The sequence below is a fragment of the Quercus lobata genome, chromosome 7 (genome assembly GCF_001633185.2).
Source record: "Quercus lobata isolate SW786 chromosome 7, ValleyOak3.0 Primary Assembly, whole genome shotgun sequence".
NCBI classification, from domain to species: Eukaryota; Viridiplantae; Streptophyta; class Magnoliopsida; order Fagales; family Fagaceae; genus Quercus; species Quercus lobata.
Genome location: NC_044910.1, coordinates 6,016,906 through 6,034,309, shown reverse-complemented (window position 1 = coordinate 6,034,309; position 17,404 = coordinate 6,016,906). Strand labels below are relative to the sequence as shown.

The 17,404-nt window shown below is 36.8% G+C and overlaps 2 protein-coding genes and 1 long non-coding RNA gene across 4 annotated transcripts; 1 reads left to right on the top strand and 2 right to left on the bottom strand.

Moving 5' to 3' along the window:
• Window positions 1-1,967: 1,967 nt before the first annotated feature.
• LOC115952841 (protein mago nashi homolog) lies at window positions 1,968-7,827 on the bottom strand. The gene is made up of 3 exons (XM_031070172.1): window positions 7,505-7,827; window positions 4,684-4,860; window positions 1,968-2,301 (listed from the first exon to the last, which is right to left on the bottom strand). Exons 1-3 carry the CDS (start codon window positions 7,733-7,735, stop codon window positions 2,242-2,244), a joined length of 468 nt encoding a protein of 155 aa, XP_030926032.1. The 5' UTR covers window positions 7,736-7,827; the 3' UTR covers window positions 1,968-2,241.
• A 148-nt stretch (window positions 7,828-7,975) lies between these two features.
• LOC115952843 lies at window positions 7,976-9,458 on the top strand. The gene is made up of 2 exons (XR_004083581.1): window positions 7,976-8,106; window positions 9,109-9,458. It is a non-coding gene; the product is annotated as an uncharacterized LOC115952843 (long non-coding RNA).
• Window positions 9,459-10,372: 914 nt separating this feature from the next.
• On the bottom strand, window positions 10,373-12,695 carry LOC115952842. 2 transcript variants are annotated; one of them, XM_031070173.1, is made up of 3 exons: window positions 12,363-12,695; window positions 11,310-11,448; window positions 10,373-10,544 (listed from the first exon to the last, which is right to left on the bottom strand). In XM_031070173.1, the coding sequence occupies exons 1-3, from the start codon at window positions 12,467-12,469 to the stop codon at window positions 10,476-10,478; spliced, it is 315 nt and encodes a 104-aa protein (XP_030926033.1). In that variant the 5' UTR covers window positions 12,470-12,695; the 3' UTR covers window positions 10,373-10,475. The 2 variants fall into 2 exon arrangements, 1 of the variants encoding a protein (XP_030926033.1); XR_004083580.1 differs by lacking the exon at window positions 11,310-11,448.
• Window positions 12,696-17,404: the final 4,709 nt, after the last annotated feature.

Sequence of the window (17,404 nt, the reverse complement as noted above, 5' to 3'; positions counted from 1 at the left end):
AAATAAGCTTAGTAAACAATATTTCAGCAAAGTATTTGCCTCAAAAGTGAATCAAAGTTCCAAAATGCCATCTTTGAATCAAATCCAAAAATGGGTACTTGGGTTTCCTTGAAATACCACATTTAAATTTGTTTTTTTCCAATTCTAACAATCACATAAAAACTAATGTCATTGCCAAAACATAACCATATTCTTAGAACACCAACAAAAAAAACACACAAAAAAAAAAAAACCAAAAAGATCTAAAAAACCCTAGGTCACGGTGGAATTCCAAAATCTAAAATTGGAGAACAAGAGAGAGAGACAGAGGAATCTAAGAAGCAAAAACGACAAAGTATTGAGAAGAAAGAGATAGTACCTTCGGCACGGTGGGCTACGAACGGCGACAATGAGCTACGATTGCTTGAGAGACTACGTTCCTGATAGTGGGCAACAAATTTGCTTCAGCATTGGGCTATAGATTTGCTTTATGAATGAGTGAGTTTGAGAGGGCGGTGTGAATGGGAACGGTGACAATGAGCTACAATCGCTTAAGAGACTACCTTCTTGACAGTGGGCAATGAATTTGCTTCAACACTGGGCTACGGATTTGCTTTATGAATGAGTGAGTGAGTGAGTTTGAGAGTAAGTTTCAGAGGGCGGTGCGAATGGGTGTTTGAGTGAGTGAGTGTTTGAACTTTGAGATTTTGTAATGAGCCGTTTGAAACTATGGATTTGTTTTTATTTTGCATATTTCGAGTCTTATAAACTCGATTTCTACATGGCTTCACGTGGCAATTTTGTCCAGCTAAGGATAGCACAAAAACATGAACTCGAGCTTTAGAAACTCAAGTTCTAATTAAATCTCGAGTTTCTAAAACTCAAGATGCTAGTTTCACACATTGTTTCAAAACCTGGCAACTAACGAAATTGTTAAAATATTATTGTTATTTGGAAAGTAGGGGTGTGCATGAGTCGGATTGAAATGATTTTTTGACCCAACCCATCATGGTGGGTCAAAAAAAATACAACCCAACCCAACCCATCACATAAGTCCAACCCAATCCACATGGATCGGGTTGAACCCATGGATTTGACAAATTTTTTTGTTATTATTAAATTGAGTAAAATAAAAAATATTAATATATTAAAAAAACCTAAAGATTAGTATCAATATAATTCTTTAAGTGCAAACAACACTAATGACTAAACAACAATAGTAATTTATTAGGATTTGTGTGAACTAATTGACTTTTATATAAGATAGGAAGAACTAGCTATTTTTAAAAATTTATTAATTATATATATATATATATATATTAAATATGGATGGATCGGGTTGAGTTTGGCGGGTTTGTAATTTTATAACCCAAACCCAACCCGACCCGCCATAATTTTTTTTTTTGTAACCCAACCCAACCCACCAAGCCTTAAAAACCGACCCAACCTGACGGATCGGGTTGGATTGGGTCGGGTTTGGCGGGTTGGTGGGTTTTTTGCACACCCCCTGTTGGAAAGGGTGTTCATGCATTCTCCAAATACACAACAAAATAGAGCAAGCAAACAAACTGAAAAGTTGCATTGCAATGCCTCAAAACCTGAAGAAATAGAGATACCAAACACAAACTAAGGCTAATTTCAATTTTTTGCCCCTCTCTTGCTCCTGTAGAATACAGATGTGTAGCTTTTCCAACCAAACATTCTGCAATTGCTAATTGAAATCCTAAGCATCCAACTAATTTTCCACATATTTCTTTCAAGTAGAATTTCATGTAGAACCTTGTTGCTGATGTTAACCATCTACATGAAGGCAGTTATAGCAATGAAATTGAAAGATTTACAACCTTTATATGGCTAGCTTAACTAGAAAGCATAATGCTTCTTAAAACTTCTCAGAAGCTACTGATTCAGAAATGCTTCTGTATTACCATAATCATGTATTTCGCATTCACCATGCTTTCCTTTCACCTCATAGTTAATCTTGAACAGAAAGTAACACCCACCCACACAACATAGAAAAATAGCAAAACCATGGGAAACAATTAGTATACCAGAAAGCTGAAGCTTTGGTAACATATTGTAACATTCCAACCTTTGTGTTCACATATTCCTAAATCCAATTAATCACCCCCACAAACATACTGGTGGTAACAATTGAAGTACTAAGCTATCAAATGGCAAAAATAAGGGTACTGTTACAGTAGCAAACACAACTCCAATGCACATTGCAGAGAAAACACCAGGCCCTAGTGATTTATCGTCTTAAATTGGCTTGATCTTGAAATGGAGTGAAATGAGAGAGAATACGAAGCACTTCAGGTCCTGCAACCACAAAAGACCCATAAGAACCAGGGTGAGGGATGTAAAAATGTGGATAAACAGTAATCACATAAATATCCAATAATCAGAAAACAGAGACGCCAAAGAGCAATAGAGAATGAAGGAAGACCAGATCTCAACTAACAGAAAGAGGAAAGGAGCAGAGTACAATAACCATAAGAACAACAACAAAAACAACAAGAAGGAAATCCAAAAGGATAATAGCTACTGTAATCCTGTAATTAGAACCCATTGACTATGAAACTTGCACCTTCATATCATGGGCCACAAACTAAATTTCTCCTGAAGATAACAAGCTGGCCAAATCCCCTACGATTATGAGCCTGTAAGCTCACTGTGCAAAACATCTCTCAAGCCCTAGAAAGGCACAAAGAGAGAAACATTTATAGCTGTTGACGCCCTAGGTAAGTTGTTTCCACTTTAGACACAACTGATATTTAGAAAATATGGATTATTTTTTCCGTTTCAAAAATCTAAAGCAAAAAATTGCTAACAAGGTAGTCACAAGCAGAAGTTGGTAATGTATAAGGAATTTTATCCATATTTTTGCAATCTTGATTCTTGAACCATTACATCATGTATATCATGTAAGTTGAATTCTAAAGTAATACAGCTGGGGCGATTCTACTCCAGAAATAAATTTATACATAGTTTGATTAAAGTTTGACATGGACATGGCAAAAGGACAACGTTGGTAATGTAGTTATTGGTATTACTGTCACTAGAGTTCATGTAATATTTATTATTTTATAGTAAACGTGATACAAATATTTATGCTAATATAAATAAGAACTATGTAAAACTACATAACTCAAGGTGCTCCATGCTCTAAAGAAACTTTGAGGTTGAGCTATGCCATCTACCTTTCTTACTTAACAACCTTCTCATGTTTACCATAGATTTAAGTCATTAGGTAGGGTAGAAGAATTGAACAAAAGTTTTCTGAACATTTTTTTAAAACACTTGAAGGATACATGGTCTCAACCTATGTGCAAGTGAATGATTCTGCAATTCATGTTTCGAAATACCCAAATGAATTTTTAAACTCCTATTTTCTCAATGCTATCCAAACTAGTTCACCCACTACACCTACAAGTCACTGGTTGATTTCATATCAAATTGATGTTTTGGCTCATTTTTTATTTTGACCAAACATCTCAGTCACAAGAAAAAACCTCTCCAGATCAAAACACAAAACTCACTGCCATGTCCACTGTATATAGCTCTGAACTATGTACAAGAAAGTATCAGAGAAATGAGAAAAAAGAAGGTAACAAAGAAAAAAGAATGAAGAGAATTATATACGAGTCATGTTGTATTTTGTTGCATCTTTTAACTAAATATTTGAATGTCCAATCAAAACAAACCCACACCATTCAGTTTCACACAGCATTTAAAATCTGATACATGTCAAAGTTTCATCAAGATGACATTATTTCATTCTATTAACTGTATGATATGCTACACCCTAGAATTTTATTTACTGTAGAACTCTCTGGGGAACAACAGTTCTTACTTCTTAGTAGTCAGACAGAGTTTGGTCTCTATGAGATTCGACTATTATGATTCTAAATTGACAGTTGAAGAAGTAGAGATACTTTTATTTACCCCAAACAAGGGTATGTTAAAAATTAAGAATGGGCATTGCCCAAGTACATAGGTAGAAAAGAAGTAGAGATGTTTGCAAAATGCATCATTGACTAGCCATCAACATGGTTTTTAAAGACACGTTTCAAATCTTCCTTTGATAAGTGCTAATTATAAAATGAGTAATAAAAAATTACTTCCTAAAGAATAACTAAAATTCCAAGTAAATATATACACATCCCACTTAATAAACATAAACCACAGATATAGATGACATTCTTTTGGGTAAGCACAATAACATAACTCAATTCAAGTGCCTGAATCCAAATTAAATTATGGTCAGTTTTATGGCCTTTTTAAAACTAATCAACATCAACCATATGTATCCTTTTCTGCTACTCTATCCTATCTAAAATCATACTCATTGTTACCTACATATGTGTGTACCCATGTTATCTTAAGGCTCTAACTACCTTGTTTCACTCCATGTAAGATCCCAACAAAAGTCCAGAAGTGGACTTGATTATAATAAGTCCTTCGATATGACTGCTTAGAACTGAACCCAAAATTGTGATAGACCCACGACAAGTGAAGAAACTAAGGATAACAAAGAAGATGTTCTGAGATTTGGAAACTAGTATCAGATACCAATTCATGACTTAAACCACAATTAGAAAGAAGCTAGGAAATGAAACCTAGAGATCAAAACATATACATTACAAACTACAAAAGAGAAATGCACCGTAAAACATAAAATAAATGTACTAATAAGCTGACCTGAACAAGGTAATAGAATATGCGAAGCCCTTCAGGGTCATTACTGCTCTGCACATCAACAAGGGATCCAATCTTTGAAGTAGTAAAAGAGATATGCTCGTTCCCCATCACAATCTCAAGCTCCTGCCTCCCAACGCGGTCGGGTTCTGGCCATTGGTTATCATCTTCCTTTAGAATCTGAACAAAAAACACATATGCTAGATCAGAAGCGGAAAATGTAAACATAATCAAATTTATATGATAACTCAAAAACCCCCCAACTCAATCAGATTCTGAATAAAAAACAAGACAAAAGTACAACCAAATCTCACACATTATAAAGGCACAAAATGCTTGAAACTCAAACCCCGATTTCTTAAGCCTAGTCATAAATATGACAAGCATAAACAGTGGGTTCAAACCTCCATTTCTAATCATATGTCCACACACACACACACACACGTTATTTTTCATAGACGCATCGAAAATGCTAAAACTCTTTACTAATCCCCACACAGCAAAAGAGTAAGCATTGAATTCAACCAATATTCCTCAAACACATCAAATCCTGAAGTTCATTCCACACTAGACCCTCTCTCACACACACAATAGAAACCCTAAACCCTACAAAAACCAATCAAAAGTAGCACAAATGTGATAAGCATAAACAGTGGGTTCAAACCTCCATCTCTAATCAATTTTTAAAAGAACACAGACATTATTTTTCATAGACGCATCGAAAGAGCTAAAACTCTTCACTAATCCCCACGCAGCAAAAGAGTAAGCATCAAATTCAACCAAATTCCTCCAGGTTGTGTTTGGATGGCAACATTTGGATTTGGATTTGGATTTGAAATCCATTGATTTAAAATGCCTTAATTTGAAATCCTTTGATTTTAAAATTCTTTGTTTGGGTCTTTTTAAACAATGAAGTATTTGCAATTCATCATTTGAAATTTCATTGTTTGGATACCTAAATTTGGATTTGGATTTAAGATCAATAAAATATATTTTTTAATTATTATTTTCTTAATCCTATTGTATTTTAATTTTAAATACATGAGGTAATATTGATAGTCCAATTGACAAGTTGATGACTAAATATTTTTAGTCATAGCAAACTAAAAAAATATCTTGTGTTTTATATCAACTAGAAAGGACACCTAAACGAATGGGTTTTTTATAAGCACCCGCTTTTGCATTTTTCTAAATAAGTAAAAAAAAAAAAAAAAAAAATAGCAGATTATTTTACGTAGTCTAAGCAAATCAGTGTAGTGAATGCATCAGTATAAATGTCCCCATGGGCTTATAGTTTCATTGACTTAGTGCATTGGTAATTTTTGAAGAAAAAATATAGTACACCAAGGTTATGGGGAGGAACAGAACACTTGAGCCTCCATTTTGCATTTTCTACCTTTTCACTGAATTTAATAGTAATAAAAAAAACCCATAACTCAAAAAATTATAAAGAAAACAAAGGAAACAGGAATATGACAGAGGTATTAGTCAAATGTATCTAATTTTAACACCAAGAAATCATGTCAAGATGAAACAGTTAGATAACTCTTGTAAGGTTCTAGTACTGTGAATTTGAAAATTTTGTATTAAGGATTCTGAACTATAAACTTAATCCCAACAAATTCAAGCACATAAGCATATATGATTCATGTTTGACTGCAATCCTATCCGTAAGCCATGCTCATAAAAAGCTTAATAGCAGGTGTGAAGACTTTATTGGGACATTCTACAATGAAAGCACTTCAAGACTTTATTGTTACATTGATTTTCCATTAGAACGCATACCATTCAGATCTATTGGGATAATGGGATGCTTTTCTTACAATCGTGAAACTGTTTCTACATAATATTCCAGCTACCTCAAGTAAAACACATAATTTGCTTACCTTCTTCAATTACTTATTAGTTATTACTTCACAACTCATAGATAGTTCATAGAAGCATTTCATCAAACACATAATTTGCATTACAAACCCATAAAAAGATAAAAGAAATTAAAAATAAAGACAAACCCAAAACAAATCATTGAAAATACTATGAAACAAAACGCACAAACAAATGAACAAAACCCCAACAAAACCCACAAACAATCAAATGAAACCCAAGCAAACCCACCAAAAAAGAAAAGAAAAGAAAGTGTTGTAACCACTGGAACAACAACATTTTGTGTTTTCTTCTTCTTCTTCTTCTTCTTCTTCTTCTTCTTGCTTTTCCATGTTATAAGATTTCCTCCCAGAAAAAAGACAATATCTCGAGATAGCCTGCCTATCTGAAGGTGATCCTGCCCAGAATGCATCAATGTAGCCAGCCTTCCAACTTCTAAGGGCTAGGGAGAAGTATCAAAATAGCGAGATTCTCAGGGCTTCTAAGAACAAACTTAATTCTAACTCTGCAAATATCCGACTTCGTGATGGTGGGTGGGTAATTGATGGTATCGGCTAGGATCTTAAAAAAAAAAAATGTATAGGAGTGTTAATAACAGCAATCGAATCTTCTCAAGGACACGAGATAAATTGATTCGATCTTGCCGCCTCAATTCCCAATAATTAAATACGTCTAAGAAATATGTTCTGAACGAGAAAAGAGTAGAGTAGAGTAAGAAGCAGAAATTCGTAGCCGTGGACTGTGGTGGCCGAAGCTCAAGTTGCAATTAAATATGTTACAGAGATAGTTAAATCATCTACAACTAGAAGTAAAACATCAACTAATTCCTCCAATTTTCTCAGCAGCCAAACAAGAACTCCACAACCAAAAAATCAACAAAAAAAAACCAAAACCCTAAAAAACAGAGTTAAGAGTTAGAGAAGAGAAGAGAGAGAGAAACCTCGCTCTCGAGAATGATGCGGCGACACTCTTTGAGGACGGCAGGGGTGACGTAGACCTCCTTGCGAATCATGGTGTCGTTCTTGTAGTTGGAGTTGTTGGCGTAGCGGAGCATGCCATTGGAGCGGAACTCGAACTCCAAGAACTCGTGCCCGAACTTCCCCTTGTGCCCCACGTAGTACCGCACGTAGAACTCCTCCAACTCTTCCTCTCCTCCCACCACTCCTGCCATTTTTTTCCACCTTCTCTCTCTGCTACCCTCTCTACTTTCTTCTCTTTCTCTGAGTCGAATTTGGCGATGCAATTACAGTGGGAAGCAAACACAGGCCCTACTACTGTTACTATAGGGGTTTTTCTAGATACGGGCTGGCCTGGGCTGGGCTTTATTGTGGGCCTTTTCTGATTACAAGTTTACCACGGTTAAAAAAGAAAAAAAAAAATTAACCGGTTAAACTTTAGATGTTCACCACGATAGAGACAGAGAGAGAGGCGATGAGTAGACGGAGAAAGAAGAAGAGAAAGAGAGAAGCGATGAAATCAAAAGCCTAGGCAGAACGGTAAAGTCCGATCTCCCACCACCATCAGACTCCTGTAACTCCACAGGTAAAATTTTTTTTTTTTTTTTTCATTGTTAAAATTTATGGATTAATTATTATTTAGATTTGATTATTTTGGTCGGATTGATATCGATTTAGGTGTTTGGATTAATTATTATTATTATTATTATTATTATTTTAATAAATTCTAAACGTGGTAGAGTTTTGATGTAATTATATTCCATCTTCCCAATTAATTTTTTCGTTTCTCTTCCATCTTTTTCTCTCCAATAGCAGAATACTAATTTTTTGTGCCAGATAAAGCCTAAGGTTTGGCCACCTATTACCCTAATTTCCCATTTATTTTTTTTCAATTTCTTGAGTTATGTTTTGTCAATTATTGTATTGGTTAGATTTTGTTTTTTTTTTTTTTTTTTGGAAGATTTTTGTTAGATTTGTACTTTTTTGTTTGCCCCTGAAATTTGAATTGATTTATGTTTTATTGATTTTTGTGTTTAGGTTATGAGAACCCACGTGCCAAGATATCTAATTTAGATAATTCAGCCGTTTTACCAGTATTTTTAACACCAAAAACAAAACCAGTATACCTCAACCTTATGTTTCTTGCTGCCTAAAATAACGGACTATACCAGTTAATTTCAGGAGTTTCAGGTAGTTTCTGATACACCAGCGACAGTAGCATTTCAGACTAAAACCCACTCTTCACTCTCCATCTCCCTCTCTAACCAAATCAGCACCCACCACCTTCCTTTTGTTGTAAGCAGTGCTTCCTTTGTTGTGGGTGTTGCTTTTTTGGACATGGGTGGCTCCTCTTCGTATTTCTAGAAATTATTTCCAGCAGAAACTTCCATCTTGACTCGCCCCCTTATAAGCAAAAGCTAATTTGGAGTCCTCTATTGTGCACCTTACACGTTTTCATTGCTACATTTAACCAAATTGGAATGATTTTGATTATATGAATAGCCTAGTTTGTTTTATGTTTTCATTTACTGAGGCTGAAATGTTATATGGAGTAATGACCATATGTCCCTTATTTTCTTGTTAATAGGAAAAAAATTTGGCCTTTACTGGCCAAAAGTTTAATGTATCTTTTGAGAAAAGCTTTTGAAACATTCCATGATCAATTGAAGCACCATGTATCTTGAAGTCGACCTAGGCTAATGCAGCAATGGAGTGCTTGTCTTTTTTCCAGCTTTTTGGTCAGATGGTGGAGAAACTGTCAAAAAGGGGGCTAGAACAATGGCCCACTACGTCTAATCTGGAATGCAAGAATAAATCTTGACATAAAAACTGCTAAGAATATGAAGTTTTGGTACTCTGCCAGGAAAATAGTAGCTCTATCAAAAATGGCCTTCGGTTGTAACTGAATTTTTTCAAAGTAGAACCTGTTACAAGCATTCCATGATGTATTGAAGCCATATCTTGTTGTCAATAGGCTAATTTTAAGCATGATTGAAATATTGAATGTATTTTATAATTTTGACTCTTAGGGTAGTTTCATTGTTCAATTTCCAAAAACTTTTACAAGGATTTAGAGTACAAACCAAGAAGAATGTAATAAAATTTAGTTTTTATTTATTTTTTATATATTAGTTTTACTACTAAAATGTAATTGATTGTGTGCCTTTATATTTCTAATTTCTTGTAATGTTTCAAATTGAACAATTTTTATGTTGCCTATACAGTCATGAATTGATGCAAGAGTTTTATCCAATAATGAACAAAACTTTATTGAAATGTATACTTTGATTACAAGGCTATTAGAACAAAAGCCCTAATTAATACATAGTCATGGGCAATGATTTATTTCCCTCAATAGGAACCTAAGACTTGCATTCACAAATTCTGTAAGGATGCAAGTTGAAGTCGAAGTGTAATGAATAAGATAATACCCAAGCAAAATCTTCCATTCAAAAACAATTTTTGAATCATACAAGTGGCTGCTAAAGGTAAATGTTGAAGTTTATGTATCCAAAAGAAAAATATATTTCTACAATACTTCTTAATGGTAGAACTTATGCAAGAACAACAAAATACAACCCAATCATAACCCAAGACGTAATCAAAGCAATCCTAAACTTGTGCACTTTCTCCTCAGCAGTTCGGGCTGCGACTCTATACTTCTCAGCTCTGCACTTGGCTATCCGTTCCCGCTCTAATGCTTCCGTTCAAAATTGTCCCTCTCAATTTTGGCAGCTTCCACCTCAGCTGCCAGTCCTGTAAACCTTTCCCACACAATATTGATGAACTTGATGTGCTCAACTCGCAGTTCTTTGTAGCACCTTTCTTCAAGATACTTCGCAATTTGTTTAAAAAAAAGTACCAAAAATATTCAGCACTGGGCTCACTAATTTCAATGAAAGTCACTTTTACTGGGAGACACACAAGTAGAACAACAAATTTAGAGACCATACCTTAGGGGTCCGAACCGGGTTTTTTGCAGCATATTAACATAACAATTTTTCTTTCATTTGGAGGGCCATCCTGCCATATATTTTGATCATTTTTCTAGTTATTGATAGGTGGAAATAGTAAAATAGACTAAATTTCCAGGCAAAAGATCTATTAAGAAACGCTTCAAGTAGCTAAGTATCAAACTCATAATACTTAAACTCAATTTAATTTCCTATATAACTAAGATAGAGTAGGACTAAAGACTCAAGCTTTCTTTGACCAAACAAAAAAAGAAAAACTTGTGGAAAGAAGGATAATGAAAGATAAAATATAGACACATTTATGTCACACAAGGATGAGACAACGCAAATATTTGCTTCAAAACTAGCATCATTCTTAAGCATATTAACCAGTTTCAGATCCTATTCCGAGATCCAATGATCCAATCAGAGGGCTAGCATTCCAAAACAAACAAATGGTAGCGAAGGTCAAGGCCAGCTTTTCTTTAAAAAAAAGCCATTCCAAGGGTGATATGCGAAAAAGACATGCATATTCTTTGCTTCAAAGAAGGAAGCATATTGTCCTAGTCATGAGAATATAATGGCACTACAACTAACTTTTGTTAAATAAGAGCATAAGCCACAGCGACACTTGTACTACATAATCTAATAGTCACATTGACAACCACTAGTTAGATTTAATCTTAATCAAGGCTTAGCTACCTTGGATGTCTGTAAGCTCAACCACAACATACACATAGCACCTTATAGGCTTATATTACACTATCAGAAATTAAACCATAGGAATACTAAAAAATTAACACATTTAAGCAACAGATCAGAAAAAGATACTCACAAGAGACTCAGGAAAGATCTCTGCAAGCAGTTTTTTGTATCGCTTAACAGGTTGTCGAGAGCTTGATCTCAAAGCAGGACAACAAACACACATGCTCTCACATGCTGGGAAAATCTTTCTGGAGATTAACACCATTTTCCTGCAATTTTTTTTAAGACAAACAAAAATATAAGGAAAAACATAGTCAAAAACCCCAACCAAATAGATAAAAATGTTACCAAAACAAAGCACGGCAAAGATTAACCCACTAGTCCAGCAGAAAAGCTTAGTGGAACACAAAACAAAGATAAATTAGCACATTCCCAGAAACTGCAAGTTTTCTTTTTTATTAACAAAAATGAGAAAAAGGAAACAACCCAACAAGAAAAGCAAAAAACAAATGAAGTTCGCAGCCATTGGGGCTATAAAGGACAAACATTGAGCTACACATTTCCAGAGATATAAATTGTAAACCCCCAAAAGAGGCCAAAACAAGAATGAAGAAAAGAGAGGTAAAATCACCAACACAAAATAAATGAATTAACCAAATGTGAAGCACTTAACAGAGAAAATTCATAACTTTCCTAGTTTAAAAACTCAACTAGAAAAGCCCAAATAAAAACTGATAAAAAAAAAAAAATCTTATCTTTAGCAAAACCCAGAACACCCATTGGAGTGAAAAGCATAGAGAAAACAAGAACTACACGTACCTAGCACTGTAGAGACAGATCTGGCGGTTTGAAACTACAAAACTTCAACTGGGTTTTTGTTCAAAGAGAGAGTGTGAAACAAATTACAAGGATTTAACTGGGTTTTTGTTCAAAGGTTTTAACTTTCATCATTAGGAACCTAATAATAACCCTTTGAATACAAATTACAAGGATTTAAGCATTTTGATACAATAGACAAAAAATGCAGGCAATATAAAAACTGAATTTTAATTAAAACTCATAAAATTCCAAACTTAGAACTAATAATAAGCATAATTCTGCAACCATTACATTTCCCATTACCAAAAACACACGCACAAAGCCGCTAAATAGATTCTTTGACAATGAATTTCAGAACAACTACCTTAGGGAAATAGTTGGCTGGAATAGCCGGAGTAGCGTGCTCAAGAACCACTCCAAGAACAGTCGGACTTCAACGGAGACAAACAACAAGCAGTTGATTGACACCATCTACTGCTTTTAGAAGATTTCAGAGCAGAGTGTGGGCGGTAGTGGGGAAAGAGATTTGTGGGTTTCAGGGTAATCCGACAGACCAAGCCCGCTCTTGTCAAAACTGGCGAGGCGGAGCAATAGCTGTGCTGGAGGCACAGTTGGGGTTGAGAGGAGCGTCAGGGAGAGGGAGGTAGAGAGAGAAAAACCCCTGGTGGAAGTGAGAGAGTGAGAGAAAAATAAGAGAGGAGAGAGAGAGTTCAGGCAAGCTTTGGATTTGGATTTTTTCAACAAGACCATATAATAAAAACTCCTCAAGTTATTCCGATGACAGATTTTTTAATCCTACTTGTATCTAACAGTCTTAAATTACCAAATTTAATCGTTTTTTCTTCTGAAATAGATCTAGTTCTTTCATCCACGCTCTACAAATTTATTATTTGGGCCACTTGGGTTTGAGCCAAATCCTATTTTGGGTCCAATCCAATTTCAGTCCCTTCAATTGGTGCTGTCTGTGGGAAGAGCTTGATCCAGTCTAAAGGAGATTCGGTTGCAACGTTCACGATGGAGGAGGCAGGACCACACCAGGTAGATGTTAATCTACTTCAAGCAGAATCAAGGGGTTCTCAGCATAGCAATCCGTGTAGGAGCCTTGAACGGAAAGGAGGCTGTGAGGGAAGTATGCACACAACTCATACCAGTAAAGGTCAATATCGGGGGAAGAGTCACGTTTCCCATGCAAAGAATGACAGAGACATGCAACATGAAATCGACGAGTTAAAGAGGGAGTTGCGTCATGCTCGGCGAAGACGTTCACCGCCCAGCTCCGAACCGTCCTCTGAGGAAACGAATGGTGCTAGTTATAGACGGAGATCCAGAACTCCGCCCAATGAGACCTTTTCCTATGAAGAGGAGCACCACCATAGAACATAGGTACAAAAGTCCACCTTGCAAAGGCTTAGGGAACAATGCCATTAACAAGGCGCTGAGTCAAGTTTCTAAATCACCCTTCACACGGAGCATAGAAGATGCGAGCCTTCCTCGGCAATTTGGATTTGGGCCCTCTCAAATCCAAATCCAAATCCAAATCCAAATCAATGGTGTCCAAACAGACCACAAACACATCAAATCCTGAAGTTCAATTCCACACTAGACTCTCTCAAACACACACAATAGAAACCCTAAACCCTTCCAAAACCCAATCAAAGGTAGCACAAAGAAAAACAGAAACCCCTAAAAATTAAATATGTTACAGAGATAGCTAAATCATCTACAACTAGAAGTAAAACATCAACTAATTCCTCCGATTTTCACAGCAACCAAACAAGAAATCCACAAACAAAAATCAACAAAAAACCAAAACCCTAAAAAAGAGAGTTAGAGTAGAGAAGAGAAGAGAGAGAGACCTCGCTCTCGAGGATGATACAGCGACACTCTTTAAGGACGGCGGGGGTACGTAGACCTCCTTGCGAATCATGATGTCGTTCTTGTAGTTGGAGTTGTTGGCGTAGCGAAGCATGCCATTGGAGCGGAACTCAAACTCCAAGAACTCATGCCCGAACTTCCCCTTGTGCCCTACATAGTACCGCACGTAGAACTCCTCCAACTCTTCCTCTCCTCCCACTACTCCTGCCATTTTTCCACCTTCTCTGCTAGGCTCTCGCTCTCTACTTTCTTCTCTTTCTCCGCGAGGCGAGAAGAATTCAAATGTTTCTCTGAGTTGAATTGGCGATGTAATTACAGTGGGAAGCAAACATAGGCCCTACTACTATTACTAGAGGGGTTCGACAATTTTTCTAGATACGGGTTGGGCTGGCCTTTATTGTGGGCCTTTTCTGATTATTGGGCTTGGTTTAAGATAGGGTTTAAGGACTAGAAGCTGGGGAAACAAAGACCCTACTATTACGAGTTGGGCTGGGCCTTTGTGGGCGTTTTGCTAGTCCAATGCCCTTGGCCCGTTAGGATTTGAACTAGGGCTGTCCACGGGTCGGTTTTGGATCCAACCCGGACCCGACTCGCCAGCGTCGGGTGGAAGGCGGAAGGACCTGAAACCAACCGCTGGCATCACTCGGTCGAGTCGGTTTTGGGTTCGGGTGGTGTTCGGGTCGGTTCGGTCGGTGTTGAGAGTCGCCGGATCCTGCAAACGTCGCCGGAATCTTCAAAAATTCGCCGGAATCTGCAAAAACCCAGTAGATCTGCACCAAAAATCGCCGAAATCAGCCTGGATCTCCTTGAATCTCATCGGATCTCACCAAATATGGTCGAGATCTCGCTTGGATCTCCTCGAATCTCGCCGGATCTCACCAAATATGGTCGAGATCTCGCTTGGATCTCCTCGAATGTCGCCGGATCTCACCAAATCTCGCTTGGATCTCCTTAAATGTCGCCGGATCTCACGAAATCTCGGTTGGATCTCGTCGCATATTGCCAGATTTGTATATAACGTCGGTCGGGTCGGGTGGCTCAGGTTTTGGAGAAGAAACCCGCCACTCAACCCGCCGGCGTCGGGTCTTGGGTGCAAAAACACGTCATCGACCGTCGGAGTGGTCGGTTCAGACGGTTTTCGGTTCGGGTTCGGGCGGGTTGGTCGGGTTGGTCGGGTTCCGGGTTGGGTTGGACACCCCTAATTTGAACATGTGTCAAATAATGTCCATATCTTAATGGGTCTAGTGCACAAGAGCAACATATATATATATATATATGTTATGGGGGGAGGAGATAAGGATATTCCGTTACTATTACATAAAAGGGCCCATCTAACAATATTGTGGACAACAAAGTCCAATTGGAAAAGATAAGTGATATATTCACAGCATTTTTACAATACTTTTACAACTAATCATAGGTGGTAAGTTGTTATTGGTTCTAATTTGAATCCACACTTTTAATTTTTTTTGTCTACTCGTAATAATTAATAATAACCTATCACTTAGGATTTATTGTAAAAGTATTATAAAAATATTGTGGACATTGCATTTTTCATTAAAAAAAGGAAGTGGATTTTAGGAAAAAAATAACCTTCATTGAAATTAATCGCAAGCGTAAGCTTCCAAACCGGAGCTAAGCTTAGCTTATAGGAGGATTTTACACTTGACCAAAGAGAAAGATAAAACAAATTATTCAACTACTAGCTCGTTAAGGAAGATCATGGAGAGTCAAGAAGGAAAGTAGTTATATCTCCTAGCTCTATAAGTATGAGTGGTAGACCAATCAATGGCTGTTTGGGGGGTAGAGGTAGTGGTGATATCACATTCAAGGCATCTCTTTCAAAAATAGTTGGGTTAAAATGTATTTAGATTATTAACACAATTTGCTTGAAGTGATACTTTCTTGGCAAAGTTTCAAGAAGTTCAGAAAAAACTACTCCGGTTAATCAATAGTCTCTATAAATCAAGATAATTAAGTTCTGTGGGGACCGTTCGATCAATAGGCCCGTAAGGTTCAGAATTGATTCAGGATTGTTGGGCCCGTGGCCCATCCGAGGATACATATCCGTCCGAGGACAGCCTACTCCTCGGCAGTATGCGTCCGAAGACGATCAAGACGTGGTCTTATTGCAACCAGACCTCAGAATTAGGTCACCGTAAAGGATAGAATAACTGACCAAGGATGAAAGAGATAAGACAAACAAATATCTATAACTACAGCTGCCTCCGCATTAATGACCTCTCAACCAACTCTCTGGCCGCATTAATGTGGAGGTGATACCTGAACAGTAAGGAAGCAGCCTTACAGCTGCCCATAGGAAGTTCCAGGAGGTGCTAGATGGGACAGAAAGAAATCCTCTGGACCCAACCTACACGTGTGCGGTAAGGATGGAACACAAAGGGGGGTATATAAACTAAAAGAATAGCATGAAGAAAAGGGGATCGGAACAGAAAAAGAAAAGGGAGAAAGACATAAACAAAAAAGAAGAGAGCAAGAGTAGAGAAAAAGAATTGCATTGATCACTAAAGAAAACGATCGTTGTACCAACTTAGGACCTTTAACATACTTGAGAGTGAATCTTTTTAAGGGAGACCCCAGTTAACCTAGTTCTTTACACCCACGCTCTACAAATCATATTGTCTGGGTCTTTTTACGTGCGAACCCAACACTGTTACGGTTCGTTACAAAATCGCGTCCTTACAAGTTCAATTATATATTTTATTTTAAACATTCAACATATTTTTTTGCTTAAATAATAAAAATATGAGTCTTATATGTTTTGCTTGTGATATCTAACTTTACGTTAAGTGTTACATGTCGTATAATGTGATTTCACCATTTCCTGTGCTATATGCACATGAATATATATGGAGGGGGCAAGGGTACCCTTCTTGGTTTCCTTTTTATTGTCTATTTTATCATTCACTTTCAAATAAATAAATATATTTATTTATTTATTAATTTACACAACGCATGAACATGGTATTAGTATAAAAAATATTATGTTCATGCACTACAAAACATGCAGGTTATAGTTGCGCTTTTTTTAGCTGCATTTGCAAAAACGTGGCAATAGGTGGGCTATAGCCGCGTTTTAAGTAAATGCGGCTTGAAGTATTCAACAATAACCGTGTGTTTAAAACGCAGCTATAGAATTCGTCTACAATTGCCTTTTTCAGGTGTTTATAGCTGCATTTTTTGGTTAGGAGCTATTGTCGCGTTTTAAACACATGGCCATAGGACCAACCAAATCATTTTTTTTTTTTTTCAATCTAACCTATGGTCGTGTTTTGAAAATGTGGCTTTAGCTTACCTATAACCGGGTTTTTTAAATGCGGCTATAAATTTAGTCTGTGGTCACATTTGAGAAACACGGCTTTAGTTTTCTTATAGCCGCATTTTTAAAACGTGGCTTTAGCTTTGCCTATAGCCGCAGGTTAAAAACGCGGCTTTAGGGTATAAATAGTAACACAAAAATCTAATCGAAGCTTTTGTTCACCAATCACTGACCTCTAGCTCCCATCGCAG